General features: G+C 39.5%; 1 protein-coding gene across 1 annotated transcript in view; it reads left to right on the top strand.

Annotated features, from left to right (window-relative positions):
- The window catches only part of MAGI2 (membrane associated guanylate kinase, WW and PDZ domain containing 2), a 967,915-nt gene that overhangs the window by 623,329 nt on the left and 328,623 nt on the right, over nt 1–15,963 (top strand). Inside the window, exon 6 of the mRNA XM_075857349.1 lies at nt 5,947–6,026. Coding sequence (XP_075713464.1) covers nt 5,947–6,026 — 80 coding nt within the window. The remainder of the gene's footprint in view (nt 1–5,946; nt 6,027–15,963) is intronic.

The raw sequence follows: 15,963 nt of genomic DNA, 5'->3' as shown, positions 1-15,963 counted from the left end.
TTTCAAATTGTATGTCTCTCACTAAAATCCTCCTTTTTTTCTACATGCTCGGATGACTTACTTCTTCCCAGCTGTCAACGACTTCTTCTATGGGTGACCATTCTATCACTCATACCACCAGAACTATTGTAAGACAAGATTTTGTTTTTACACATTGATAAATATATCTTACGGCTGAGGCAAACTAGCCACGCCCCCAACTTATTTTCCACGCCCTCTTTCTAGAGAAGTCTGAAAGATGCCTCAAGTATCTTAAAAATGTCTGATGGAGTAAACCACATGAGACTTTTTCAGACACTTTTATAGTTGAGACACATTGTTATACAGTTGGATCCAGAAGTATTTGGACAGTGACACAATTTTCAGAATTTAGCCTCTGTACACAACCACAATGGATTTAGTTTCATAGACTTTTAGCTTTAATTCAAGGGGTTTAACAAAAATGTTGCATTCACTATTAGAGAATTTAACGTAGTCACTCAATTTTCACAGACAAACTAACAGATATGGGGATTATTATAATACTTAAAATAAATTCTTAGCAGTCATTGACTGCCTGAAGTCTGGAACCCATTGACAACACCCAATTTTGAGTTTCCTCCCTTGAAATACTTTGCCGGGTTTCTACTTCACCCACCTACATTTGCTACTTATTTGTTGTTCTTTCTACCTTCAGTTTTTTCTACAGTAAGGGAAACATGTGCTCAATCTGGTTAAGGTCAGATGACGGAGTCGGCCATTAAAGAATATTCAATTTCTTTTCCTTGAGAAAGCTTGGGTTGTTTGTGCGGTATGTTTTGGGTCATTATCCATTTGTACTGTGAAGCAACGTCCTATCTGTATTGTCTAAATCTAAGCAAAATATGGATCTATACACTCCAGAATTCATTCTGTTACTTCTATCCACAGTCTCATAATTAATAAACACCAGTAACACAGTTCCATTGGCAGTCATACATGCCCAAGCCTTAACTATGCCTCCATCATGTGTGAAAGATGATGTGGTATGCCATTCCTTTGCTTCTACATACTGTTCCCTTCCCATCTTTCTGGTACAAGTTCATTTTGGTTTTATCTGTCCACAGAATCTTGTTCCAGAACTGTCAGGCTTTTTTAGATGTGTTCTAGTAAAGCATAATTTGGTCTTTCTGTTCTTGAGTATTACCAGTGGTTTGCGTCTTGCAATAAACCCTCTGTATATGCATTCATGAAGGCGTCTCTTGATTGTAGACTTTGACAATGATACGCCTGTCTCCTTGGGAGTATTCTTGACTTGGCTAGATGTTGTGAATGGGATTTTCTTTATCAAGGAAAGAATTCTGTGATCACCCACGTTAGTTGGGTTCTGTGGTATTCCAGGCCTTTTGGTGTTCCTGAGCTCACCAGTGCATTTATTCTTTTTAAGAATGTACAAAATTGTGGATATGGACATTTTCTAAATTTTCTGCTCTCTAATATGTTTGTTTTGTTTTTTCTGCCTAATGATAGCCTCCTTCACTTGCGTTGACACCTGTTTAGACCGCATATTGACAGTTCCCATTAACACTAACCAAATGCAAATTAAGACTTGGAATCAATTCCAGACTATTTATCTCGTTTATTTGTCATGAAACAATAAGGGAACAAGCCATACCCCACCATTAATCTGCTTATCTTTTTGAGCCTGTGAAAAAGGAGGGACAATGTAAAAAATGGCTGAAAATCCTAAACAGTTAATTTAATACTTTTGTAAAAAAAATCTTGAATTAAAGCTGAAAGTCTACACATCAATCACAACCACATTGCTTTGTTTCAAGTCCATTGTGGTGGTGTACAGCGGCTAAATGATGAAAATTGTTTCACTGTTCAAATACCTCTGGACCCAACTATATTTGTCCCAATGTAGTTAAGATTTAAAGGACATTTTTAACAAGTCTGTAGGCCCACCTCCAGCACACAATGTTGTAATAATGGAAATATACAAGCTTCTTTGACGATCATTGACCCCAATGAAACCAATATACATATGCCTATACTGCATAAAAGTCATACAACCTATCCACAGGGCATACATATGCACCATTTTTCATTATTAATTCCCTAAGGTAACATGACTGTATTGCTTATATATAATACCAAAAAGAGAGAATACTGAGTCTATAAGTCAAATATAAAATACAAATTTTTATTTCATGAATTCTAAAAAATTACATTCACAAAGCATTTTAAAAATAAATCTCCACAGATGAAAAAAAGAATCGCCAAGCAGGAGAAAATATTACATAGATATTCAATATCAATATACAACAGAATGCATGTTGTGAAAAAAACAATGTAAAAGTGCATAGAGTAGATATCAGATGTTTATGCATCCTATTGAAAAGATATTCTACCAAAATTCTCATTGGTCTCCACAGGGGGTCCAGTATGTACGAAAGCATTGTAGTATGCCGCTGTTTCAAAAGTTCTGTATTCCTAATCTAAAGTGCTAAGTGCAAACAGTTAAAAAAAGAAAAGTATAGGATAGAAAGCAACATACTAACCCATGCTGCTGAATCTCAAGATTGGCGTCCTGCCCCCTAAAAGTCATAGTTACATAGGTTAAAAAAAGTCACAGGTCCATCAACTTAAACCCTTCTCAATAAATTACCCATCATTCATTGCTTGATTAGTTATAACCCTCAATGCCATTTGTCAGTAAATAAGCATCTAGCCTTTTTTTAAATGCTGACAATGTATCTGCCATCACTAACTCTTGTGGTGGAGCATTCCATAGCTTGACCACTCTAACTGTAAAGAACCCTTTCCTAGATTGATGTCTGAAATGTCTTTCTTCCACACACAATGGATATCCTCTGGTCCTTTGTGGGGTCCTTGGAAGGAACAGATCATGTACTAGTTCTCTGTATTGACCACACATGCATTTATACATATTAATGAGATCACCTCTAAGATGTCTTTTTTCCAAGCTGAACAAGCCCAATTTTTCTAGCCTTTCATTGTAAGCGACACCTCCCATCCCATTTAATAATCTAGTTTCCCACCTTTGAACACTCTCCAGTTCTCCTATGCCCTTTTTACAATGTGGAGCTCAAAACTGAATTCCATATTCAAGATGTGGCCTTACAAGGCTTTTATAGAGGGGTAATATTACATTTGAATCATGGGTTTTTATCTCTCTTTTTATACACCCTAAAATCCTATTTGCTTTTGCAGCTGCTGCTTGACATTGAGTGTTGCTGCTTAGCTTATTTGTTACCAGAATACCCAGGTCCTTCTCTTGTTCCGTTATCCCCAGTTTTATTCCATTTAATGTATATGAATTAATGTTATTATTGCGTCCTAAGTGCATTACTTTACATTTATCAACATTAAATAGTGAAAACATAAATAAGCTTTGTTCATCTTGATCTATCAGTGTGCTGTGCTTTTTCTTCCTATGTCAACCAGTTACTGTATGCTCTTTAGTTCGTTCTCCTCTTGTAGCTAGATCCAAGAAGCATGTTAGAGCTGCCATGAAGCTAAGGGACTATGGAGCTCTGGTCCAAAGGGCCCGCAGTCACTTCCCATAATAGGAATGAATAGTTTTTGCTCTCTTCTTTCCATGGCTCCTTCTATTAAATTGAAGAAGCAGGAAAACTGACATTGTTTATTACAGTATCTTGAGGGACATCTCTGCATGAACATTAATGACAGGATATCTACTTTAATTCTGTTTCCCAGTCATTAACATAAGTACTTGGTGTGTATTTTTCTTCCAGTTCTGCAATTTTCAACATTGTTGCAGCAAACTACTCCTAGACACTATCACCATAGATAGGAAGACTTCACATTGCTATATTTTGATTCACTCATCTCTTATACACCTCTATACTTGTGTGTATTGCTTATTATATAAGTATCCTATGTCTTGTAACGGTATCAGTGCATTTGAGCATTCTAAATATTTTTTCTGTGTTTGTCTTATGCTTACTGCTAGTCTGTTGTTTTTTTTCTGCCCCTACGTGATGCCCCTACAAGTGACTACATAAATGTAGCTCCTCTTTAAACCCCTTTGGCAGAGTAAATCTTCTGTTATTGTTATATCATGTTGTTTTTTGATGGTCTGCTAACCCTATTCTTATGCCTTTTTTCTCTGTACTATTTTCACTTTCCCACTTTTTCCTTAATCCATTATTTTTCCTCCTCTGTATCGAGATATTAATACATGAGGTAGTAATCTGAATGATGCACTCTGCAGTTCCTTCTATTAACCTCCCTTTATGGTGTACCATATAACTCCAAAATAAAATATTGAGGAAGTCTACAAATAATACCATACAGTTCACAAATAACATTGTCGTTAGATACCAAAATAACATGGCTAGACACTTGTCTACATAACTCTGCCCTATCAATAAATTAGGCCATTTAGTTAGATCCAGTGCAGCTTCATTTCTATCGGTCTGGGCGCCAACTGTAGGATTGGGGCTGCAATCTCCTGGTGCCCATTCCAGAGGTTCAGGGGCTCCCGCTTTAGTAGTGCGATCACACAGTTTGTGCACTCCTAAGGCAGCCCCTAGGACCTACACTGTTTTTTTTTACTTTACTATTTGTATGAATATGTATCTGTCCAACAGGCTTTATTATGTTTCTGTGAATTGATACAAAGCGGATTTGAATTGTTGGATTTCCTCATTAATAAGACTCTTTAATTTAAAAAAAGGTATTAAAAACATAAACATTTTAAAAAGATTTTAGGGGGTTTTATTCTGGAGAACTTTATACTCTTTGCACTCCAAAATAATGACTGCATAGAGAATTGTGCAGCTAGGTTGGATGTCTAGCTGTCCAAGACAGCCAAACAGCCAGGGGAGTAGGCAGAAATTGTATGTTACCTTTTCTGCTTTCTCAATGGTTACATATGAGCCCTGTGTATACAATGGAGAAACCGTTAGTGCAACCGGGAAACTGGTCATGTGACCAAGTGGCCTGGTCAAGCTAGGCCCGGTTGGGTTCTGATTTTGACAGTTGTCCCATTGTCAGAGCTTTGTTTACCTCTAACTGGGGCTTATTTTGCAGCTCCGAATGCAAGGAAAAAATGTAATAAAAAAAATAAATATAGCAGAATAAAGAGCAACACAAAGTAGTTTCTGACTTTTTGGAAGGAATTTTGTAATAAAAATTAAATTAAACCGTATAAATAAAAATGCAAGAAATCCAAATAAAAAAAAATAACCTCTTTTACATTTCTAGAATCTATAGACCCTATACTGGATGATATCACTGACTGTTAGGTAGTAAAGCTTTTCGATCAGGGTATAGGGGCTTCAAGCTATTTCGTGGATATTCCATGTCACCTTACTATTAATTTCTCATCGTATAGCAGTAACATCTTCTGCAATGTTCTTTGTGTGTGATTTGTAACAAGCCAGCGAGCATACTTATAATGTAATACTGCTACTGAACTGATAATGCTTCCTTATTAGCTGTCATACTGGAGAAAATATTTGATTTCCGTGGGCTTGCTTGGTAGTTTTCAGACAACATTGCCAGTTATTAATAAGTAAAAGCGCATGTAACACAGATGAATCTCCACCTAATTCCTCCCTGACCTGTGAGTGTGGTAAGAGATGCTCATTGAGAACACTAGACTGAACGGAGAACTGTGTGTATCTAATAAATTCCTTTAGCTTGGGATGAGCTCTGAATCCTCAATGAGGCTCTCTTGGCAGACGTTCTGGTTGATTTTAATAAAAATAGCTGCTTTCAGCGGGGCGAGTTCAGGATGCCAAATTTACAGCTGCCTTGCACGATTACTCTTAAAACTCCTTCAGGGCTAATTAAAGCCAGTGGGCAAATTAAGTGTATCGATTGCCATTCCCTTGAAATAACCCCTTCTCTTTCCTTTTGTTTATTTGTTTCTTGGATAAATTAATGTCATTCTTTTCAACGTCCCCTTCTCAAAGTAGTGTCTTTTCTTTTCAGCCACAACACAAAGACCACGTCATGGCTGGATCCACGGCTAGCAAAGAAAGCTAAACCCCCAGAAGAGTGCAAGGAGAATGGTAAGTTTTCACAGTTCTTCTGGAAAGGGTCCCGTTAACCACTTCTGCACCAGATTTGCATAAACATGTTAATTATGATAATTAGCTGCAGTATTTTGGATGAGAACCACTATGCAGGAAGTAGTCATATCCTCATTTGTGCTTTTCTCAAGCGCCTCCCTTTCCTCGTATTCACACTCAACGCTTACAACAAACATAGTTTGATTTTGTCTGGGGCACTGGTCTGTCAGCCCTCCCATAGTCGCCTCTGCCAGGAACTTTGTGTGGTAACAGTGGGGCTCAGTTCTCTCAAGGAAGATGCAATGCAAGGAGAACCAACAGGACCACTTCAAAGGATTATGATTATAATATCATGTACCCTTAAAGGTAAAGGCTCTGCGTTCTTGGGACCTAGTTAACAGGTTGTTTCACTATATTTAATGCATTTCGCGTATTATTTTGTTTTATAATTGCTTGCAAGCCAATAGTTTAAAAGTAGCATGCTTAAAAAAATAACATTGTGCCGGAAAGTGTTTGCATATGGTGGAAATTGCTGCATATTGCTTTTGTTTTTGACCAAAACCCTTTACTATAACAATATAGCCTTTTTATGGCTTATTGAAAAGATGTGATATGTGTAATTGTAGTTGTGCAATGAGTATATGCTCGGTTACTTTTTCTTGTAGTAGCCTTTGCTGGTGCAGATTTAATACAGAAGAATGCCCTTATGCGACTTGGATAGGAATAGCGTTCTCCGTACAACACCTGTAGCTGTACACCTGTGTGCTATAATCACAGGACTGCGACCGCAGTACTAACACAAATTACTTGCATCCGAAGGTAAAAATGTCAACTCAGGAGCTATTTTCACAGTTGGCTACAGCTCAGCACATATTCTTTGAGAATCAGCGTTCTCATTAAGAAAAGATACAGCTCTTCTCGTATGCAAAGGAGAACATCTGACGTGCCCATTTATCAATTAACCTTCAACTATTCAGAGAATAATTTTGTGATATTCTTATACGGCCGCTATCATTTATTGTTAGTTTGTTTTTTTAGAATGACATTTAACTTTTTCTTTTTTTAGCATTACACAGCATTACTTTACATAACTGGATGTAGCTAGAGATTCTGTATGTGTGCATAGTGCAGCAAACCATAGAACATTGCAGAACATGGCATTTTATGTTATTGGCATTTGTAATTTACTCATTCTTGTCGTGTATTGTCACTCATGTGATTTATACAAAATAATGAAGATATTAATGATGCTATGTATACAATATAATTCACAAGTTGCCGGTTTAGATATGTAAGTGGGGCGAGGTGAACAGGACACAGCAAAAAAAAAAAAAAAGGGAGTTTATCCACAGAGCCTGTGATATACACAGAATATACGTAGCTGTAGTTATTTGTGACTATGACTTTAACAGAGTCTCGTGCCATACACAGCACATCTTAATGCGGCCCATTTATAAATGAGGTGTGACAGGAAGACGCATACAAATAAAGCTGTGCCTAGTCATTAATTAAAGAAGAAATGGATCCATTCATAACTTTAATGCAGGTATTTATTCAGGAATAATGGCTGTGTCTGTTCTAAGGCTTTGCATTGATATTCCATTTGCACTACACAGCATCTGCTGGAGCAATAATTGCATTTAATTGCTAGCCAAATTGATTTATACCTGCAACCACTCTGAACAGCTTCACAAAAATGACTTTTTTAATTTACTGGTTTCAGGATGGATTCTAAAACATTAGCAACCCATAGACCGACTTTTTAGTATTGAACGTGCTTAATAGTTTACCACAAGGCAGCTTATTTATCTTTGTTTATTTTTTGTTTTTTTAAGTACATTTATAAATTGTATTTTCATTGATTTTTGGCACGCCTTGGAATCTTCTTTAAGAGGAAAGCTTGTCTTGCCTCACAGAACTTGTCATCTAATGATTTTATATAGCATATTGGGACAAACATGAATAATGTCACATGGACCGATATTGCCATTAAATAAAAATTGAGCAACATCTGCTACATATTTTTTACTATGTCTCACAACTTCTGATAAATATCTCTCCTGCAACAATTTTCAGGACCCTCTTATGCCAGTTTTCTAGATGCAACGCCTTAATAAGTCTTAGGCGTTATACACATGACAGAGCCGGAACCATTTCCAGTTCTGTGCTACTATATAATGCCAAATGGAGCATGGCACGAGCAAATGCATTAGGGGCTGAAAATTCAATGAAGATTGGCTAGGCCACAATGTACTTTTTGGAACATAGCATGGTCGAATCTTCTTAAAAAGGTTGTCTGATAAAGCAATATGTTAAAAAGTAACTGTCGTTTCATTCAACTTTTGACGCGTCATAGTAACATGTCAGAAGTTTTGATCAGTGGGGTTCTGGGTGCTGAGACCTCCATGATCGCTGAAATAAATGGGCAGGAGAGCTCAGCCGAGAACAGTGCCCTTTTGGCTGTAATGGTTAACATTGGCTTTTCGCGGAGAATACGGTCCAATAGAAGGTAGGAGTTGCCACCAGGCTTAAAAACTTCTCTGGCATATGAGAAGTCACAAGTGTTATACATGGCACATGGTAGGCGGGGGCCCTGTAACCGATTTTGCATTGCGGCCCACTCAGTGTAAATTAGCATTGTCATCTTAATAACACTATGATAACATTCTCAGCACAGAGTCTAGTCTAGTGCTAACTGAACTGTGCTGATCCGAGTGCCACATTCTAGTAATGCTATGCTAATCCCTGTAAGTAACAGTTACAGTGTTCAATGACTGATGACCGTTATGTTATATCCAGAAGTTTTATGTCGAGGATCTTGAACACCCTTTCACGATTAGTTAGAAAGAAAAAAAAAAGAAAACACTTGGTTCTTGTCTTCTCCTTGTGCAGCTGATGAATGACTCATTTTGCATGTATGCTGTTGGCTTTAGATCCATAGGAAGTCAGAGCTCTGCATGCAAAAGACTCTTGTGCTACTGTAAATAACAGCGTATAGAAACCGATGTGTGGTGAATTATTATAGAAAGTCAATAAGCAGGGGCATAACTCTAGGGGTGCAAAGGGTGAGGTCACATTTGGGCCCTAAGGTTTTAGGAGCTCAAAAGGTCCCACTGTCCCATATGAAGAGACCAGTTCTATGAATGATGCATCATAGTCGTGGGCCCTGTTACAGATTTTGCCATGGGGCCCAGGATCTTCACGTTACCGCTTTAGCAGTAACACTCCAGAATCTGGTTACCTCTTATCATTGGTGCACAATAACTTCTACAAATGCAGGCACATGGCGCTCACAAGCTACTGATTGGTGAACATATAAGTGACATAAAGTAAAGGACCTTTTACACAGGCCAATGATCGGCCGAACGTTTGTACGAACATTCAGTCCCGATTCAGTCCCGATCATTGCCCAGTGTAAACATGCCCAGTGATCAATCGACAAAAAAGCAAATGCTTGTTTGTCGTTGATCGCATCATTATGCCATCCTAAAAATCATTTATTATCTGCAGCACATCTCCCTGCCTAAACAAGATGTACTGCGGCCAAACATGTGAACTGTGTACAGATTGCATACTCACGATGATTGCCACATGTAAATGGACGTTAAATGAGCACCGATCGACTAGCTATATAATAATTCGGTGCAATTTATGGTCTGGAAGTCAGCCTATGTAAAGGGACCCTTAGGCCGGATTCACACGAGCGTGTGCATTTTGCGCGCTCAAAAAACGCTGTGTTTTGTGCGCGCAAAAAGTACATAACAGCTCCACGTGTCAGCCGCGTGCGATGCGTGGCTGCGTGATTTTCACGCAGCCGCCATCATTATGACACTCTGTTTGTAAACAGAAACGCACCATGTGCTTTTCTGTTTACATTCATAGTTTTTACTGCTGTTGCGCGAATCACGCGCGTCACACAGAAGTGCTTCTGTGTGCTGCACGTGATTTTCACGCACCCATTGACTTCAATGGGTGCATGATGCGCGAAAAACGCACAAATATAGGACATGTCTTGAGTTTTACGCAACGGACACGCGCTCCGTGAAACTCACGGACTGTCTGAACGTCCCCGTTGACTAACATAGGTCCGTGCGAGGCGCTTGCAAATCACGCGCGTTGCACCAACGTATATCACGTTCGTCTGAATAAGCCCTCAGTCTGTGGCTGTGGCCCAGTACAGACTTACTCCAGGAGGCTAGAATTGATACACTTGCAAAAAAAAATAAAAAATGGGAATTTATTAAACGATGTACGTCCGTTTCCGGCGTAGAAAAGTCTGAAATTTTAGACACACCATATGTTTGCTAGAATTTGCGACCTTTTAGTCCTGTGCCAATTTTTTAAAAGTTGCAAAAAGTGGGCGGTATGAGGCAGGAGTGGCGGTACCACCATTTGTCTAACACTACAATTTACTATACTATAATTTATGCCAGGCAGAGATTGCCTGGAAGTCTGGACTAAGAGTAAATCTGCCCCAAAGTCTCATTCCTTTGCACTTATTTTATTGTAGATCGTGTCATAGAAATGTGTTGTTTTTTTACTTGGATCAGTGGAAAGAGACTTTTTATTGTCCATGAAAACAATTAATAACAAAATAATTGCATACTTATTTTTTCATCCCATTTGTCACTATTTAGTAGAGGCATCTTTAGTAGCAATACAGCCTTGAGTCTGACTGGATAGAGTTCTATCAGCTTTGTACGTGTCGACTAATTTTTTCAACATTCTTTACGGTAAAAGTGAACAGAATTTTTTAAATCAAGCACAGATTTGATTGATATTTGGACTCTGACTTAACCACTTCAGAACATTAACCACTTGCCGCCGCAGCCATTTTTTTTCTTTGTTTTTCCTTTCCTTCCTTCTAAAGACCATAACATTTTATTTTTTCATTAATATAGCCGTATGAGGTCTTGTTTTCTGAGCGACGAGGTGTACTTTTTATTGGTACAATTTTTCAGTATATATGACTTCTTGATCACTTTTTATTTTATTTGATTTTGAGGGTCAAGATGTTCATAAAACAGTAATTTTGGCATTTATTTTTATTTACATCGTTCATCGGGCAGGTTAAATAATGTTATAATGTAACAGTTTGGAGTTTTATGGTGACGGCGATGCCAATGATGTTTATTTTAGTTTTTTTTATATTACTGTTAAGGAATAATGGAAAAAGTTTTTTTCATTTTTTTTATTGTAACTTTTTCTTTACTAAAAACTTGTAATTTTTTCATTTAATTAGTTTTTGACTCTTTTTTTGTGTCCATGGGGACTTGAAGATTGCAATTTTTACCTGCCCCTATTAAGTCCTGCCAGAGGATAGGAGCACAGAGATGGCAGACCTGGGATATCCATTAGCCTCACAAGCTGCCATGACAACCATGGGAGGGGTGGGTGATGGAGTGACATAGGGGACTTTCCCCCTCTTTCTAACCACTTAGATGCCACGGTCGCTATTGGCCACGATATCTGGTTAAATGCTCAGGATCAGCGTTATCTTGTATCCCAGCCATTGCAGTGAACTGTTGGCTTTAATATACAGCCAACACCCGCTAAGGATGGAGCGAGCTAAGCCTGTGGGCTCGCTCTATACTTTCCCCCTACCCGACTATGATGTACAGTTCGACCGAGGAACATCTCCAGGGCATAAACAATCATAAGTGCATATGTGCTTATGAGTAAATAAATGAAGAAATAAAGCATAGATCTGAAATCCCCATAGGAGACAAGTATACAATTAAAGACACAATAAAATAAAATAGTCCAATCCAAGCAATGTGAGTTATGTAGATGTCAATCCATATGTGCGGTATGGATCTGATAAGGGACATTAATAAATAGCATCCGTATTGACAATGTGGGCAAAGCGGACAATGGTGAGCCTTACAAATGCAGAAAAGTGCGTAAGACAGTTTGGAGTTTGATCTATAGGGAGATAAACCACAGGCACAAAAAGGAGAGAAGGCAAGAGACAAAGAAGAGGGAGAGGGGGAGGAGACCGTGGAGGGGAGGAGGGGGATATTGTGTGTCCCAATGAATCTCGAGCATGCCGCAAGTTGCTATGACGATTAATTAATTATTGAACGGCACTCCATGGGGAGTGCCTACATCAAGGGACACAGTTAGTTCACAAGGGTGTATTAAGTATTGGATGATTGAAAGTAGAACAGTGAAAACAGGTTTTGCCATACCGATTGTGATCCTCAGAGGTACTGTATGATCAATTAGTTCTTCCATGCGTTGGATTTGGGACATTTTTCCAAACCATTCTTCTACAGTTGAAGGGTCAGCAGATTTTCAACAGGGAATAGTTGTTTTTGCCGCTTGCAAGAGATAGCGTGTAACAGGAGAGTGGCCTCAGGGGTATTAAGGCTCATGACACCTGTCACTTCATGAGTATGAACTGTATGTATTTGGTTTTGAAGAATGGAGGAGAAGGGGAGCAGGTTCTCTTCCAAGAGGACCTGGTAGAATCGCAGAGATTGTTTTGTGCTAATTAAAAAGAAATTGGAGGAGGAATCAGGTGGACATTATTTGGGATTATCTGCCTCATCTTCAGCCTGACAGGGAGCGCAGATCACAGCTGAAGGTGCAGAGCGCTTGGCTGAGTACTTCTGCACCTTTTGTTTCAGCGGCGGTCAGGGCCTCAACACCCAGACCCCCCCCACCGTTAAAAACTTCTGATATTTCTCTATGACATATCAAAATATTTTTGAAAGTGCAGTTACTCTTTAAGCACTTTGCCAGCTACTAATTATGAAACCCATGTACTGTATGCATCATTTCTCCCAACTTATGAACAAAAGTTTATAATTTTACACAATTCTCATACGTCTCATATGTCTTCTATCGAAATTGACATATGTGCAATCTACTTTCAATTTTTCATTGACCTACTGTATTCTGATGGATATTCAATAACTACCCCACTGAGATTTGTGGAATGTTCTTGTGTCTTCATGGTGTCACTTTTGCAAGGAAATTTATAGAATGGTGTATTAAAATAAGAATCATTTGAAAGGTTTTGACTGCACATTGCTGCTTTCCGTTTGGCTAATCACGTGACACTTAAAACCTCTTAGCTGTACCAAAGATAAGTTAGGTCACAAGATAACCTTCTTTTTACCTTGTGAGCCACATGCAACTTTGAAAGATAGTTCAGAGCCACGTTAATGATAAAGTTGTACAAGTGGTGAATGTTATAAGTGGTGAATACTGAAGTAAATGGGTATTTTCGCGTCAAAAATAGCACTGTTCGGTGTTTAGGATATGTCTGCAATATTGTCAGTGTGGATGTCGTATTGTAGGCATGGGAATGGGGGTCAATGTGCTGACAAAGCATTACCACCAAATATAAAATGGTAATTTATACTGCCTAGAACGAGTACTGCTGGAGCATATGCCAGTGGCCAATGATGTTGCTGCACATATAGTCTAGGGGCTTTGTGGCTCTTCAGTCACTGGGAACCGGTAGGTTACAAGGGAACCACCGAGCCTTTTATGCTCCCCTCTAAAATGTGTTGCCCTAAGGATGTATGATATATCTAGTTTGCCTAAATGGGGAACCGAGAGCCAAGGATAAAAATCATATGCTTTAGTGTTTTTGCTTTTCTGATGACACTTTTTTTTTCTTTTTTTATTACAAACCAAAAGCAACATAGTGCAGTAACACTGCATCACATCCATAAGAGGAATTGATGTGTACATATTTTTATATATATTGTTTATTATACTAGGTATGTGGCTGGAATGAGGCATTACAAGAACTGAAGGTTATATTATATTTGTAATCCCAAATGTGGCAAATGTGTTTATTATCATGCTGTTTGAGGTACTTCTCAGATGTCAAAATATTTTCCTCTTTATTTTGACAAGGCAAATTTATTCTGAATCCAGAGCAGGATGTTTCAGAGATACATTGTTCTTTTAGAACTTTTTTCAGTGCAGTGTGTAAGAAAACAAATAAATGTATTCAGTCTGAGCACTTGTAGGTCAATCATTTTCTAAATCCTACTACTGTTATTGCTTCTTTAAATGCATTGTTGAATTGTAATAATGATGTACTTATACTTCAGCAATGCTTCAACATTTATTTTAACATATATTGACCACCTTGAACAACCCCTGCTTCAGAACCCTTCAAGGCAAGAAATGGTCCCAATCAGATGACGCTTTTTCTTTCGCCTCCATAGACCCCAAAAGGTATATCACTGTGTCACGATGGGTGTGTGGACCTTCTGGGCCGTACCTCCATAGCTGGATAGCAGCTTGCCAACAGGATACCAAGTCAAAGTCTATAGTTCGGATAAGTGATGGTAGGCTCGGATGGGACCTTCGCAGCAGGCAGACACCAGGCGCGGTGTTATACGGAAGGCGTAGTATACAGCACAACACGACTCCAACTCTTTACGGCACAGGAACAAGGTAGTACGGGATACAGGTAGCAGAAACGGGAACACGGAGAACTGGAAAACACTAAGGCTTCATGGCCACTTCAGTCTTTTCCTTCAGGGTGCTAGCCGTTTTTCTGACAGCTAGCACCCAGACCAATTCATTTCAATGGGGCCATGCACACTTCAGTTTTTTTGACGGCCCCGTTTCTCCGTTCCGACAAAAGTAGAGCATGTCCTACTTTGGTTCGAGATTCCGTGACCGTGAGGCCCATTCAAGTCAATGGGGCCGTCAAAAAAGCTGAAGGCACACGGAAGGCATCCGTGTGTGACGGAGCCATTGCCTAGCAACGGCCGGGCGGGCAGAAGTACATTAGAGATATTACACTAATCGGCTTCCACTTCTCTCTATCCAGCACTGATAGAGAGAAGAGGCTGCTGATAAAAATAAAATAAACAGTAGTACATACGTATCCCGGTCGTTGTCTTGGTGACGAGTCCCTATTCTTGCTCCAGTCCGACCTTCCAGTATGACGCGGCAGTCCATGTGGCCGCTGCAGCCTGTGATTGGCTGCAGAGGCAGTCACATGGGAGGAAGGGTCATCCCAGGAGGCCGGCCTTCTGACATCATCCAGTCCGGCCTTCTGTTATGACTTTTATCCCATGTGACCGCCACTACAGCCTGTGATTGGCTGCAGCAGTGACATGGGATGAAACGTCATCCCAGGAGGACGGACAGGAGGAAAAAGCAGGGAGTTCTGGGTAAGTATTTTAAAATTTCATTAGAATTGTACTTTGCGAGCACCAAGCATCGTCATTCTTCAGCGCTAGTCACTGTCCAGGGTGCTGAAAGAGTTACCGCCGATCAGTGCAGTCCATTAACTCTTTCAGCACCCTGTACAGTGACTAGCGTTGAACAACCATGCTCTTTCAGCACCCTGGACAGTACCATGCTCAGCGCTCGGAAACGGAAACACAGAGTGCACATGGAAACCACACGGATAACAAAGGGTCGATAAAAAAGTGAAGGAAGTGTGCATGAGGCCTAAGGGACCATTTGCAAAGACTAACATGGGTAACACAACAACGCTCAGGCAATAAAGGAAGGGGCAGGGTCCTTCTTATAGTCCAGGAATCATGGGCTAATTTGGTATACAATTCAGGTGCGCGCGCTGGCCCTTTAAGGCCGGTCACGAGTGTGCTTATGCACCCTACGGGACACAGAGTGAAGCGGAAGTGAGCGCTGGCGTCTCCTGAGGAGGAGATGGGGGCAAGCGCTCACTGATCCATGGCTGTGGCCATCAGGGGGTGAGTAATCCCGACGGTCCGCGGCCATGTGTGTTACACACTGATTCAGAATAGATAATGATATTTATATTTAATATTTTTAATATAATCACTGAAGGTTTACATTGTCTCTAAACTTAGCATTTGTTTGCTTATTTAAAAAGATTATTAACACCTCTATTGAAAAAAATTGCTGTCTTTAGCAAGATCAGTTACATAGGAGTGATTGCTAGTATATTTCAGTCCTACCAAAGGGTTAA

This window comes from Rhinoderma darwinii, chromosome 3 (genome assembly GCF_050947455.1).
Source record: "Rhinoderma darwinii isolate aRhiDar2 chromosome 3, aRhiDar2.hap1, whole genome shotgun sequence".
Classification (NCBI taxonomy): domain Eukaryota; kingdom Metazoa; phylum Chordata; class Amphibia; order Anura; family Rhinodermatidae; genus Rhinoderma; species Rhinoderma darwinii.
The sequence above is the reverse complement of the archived record's forward strand: the minus strand, read 5'-3'. Positions and strand labels throughout refer to the sequence as shown.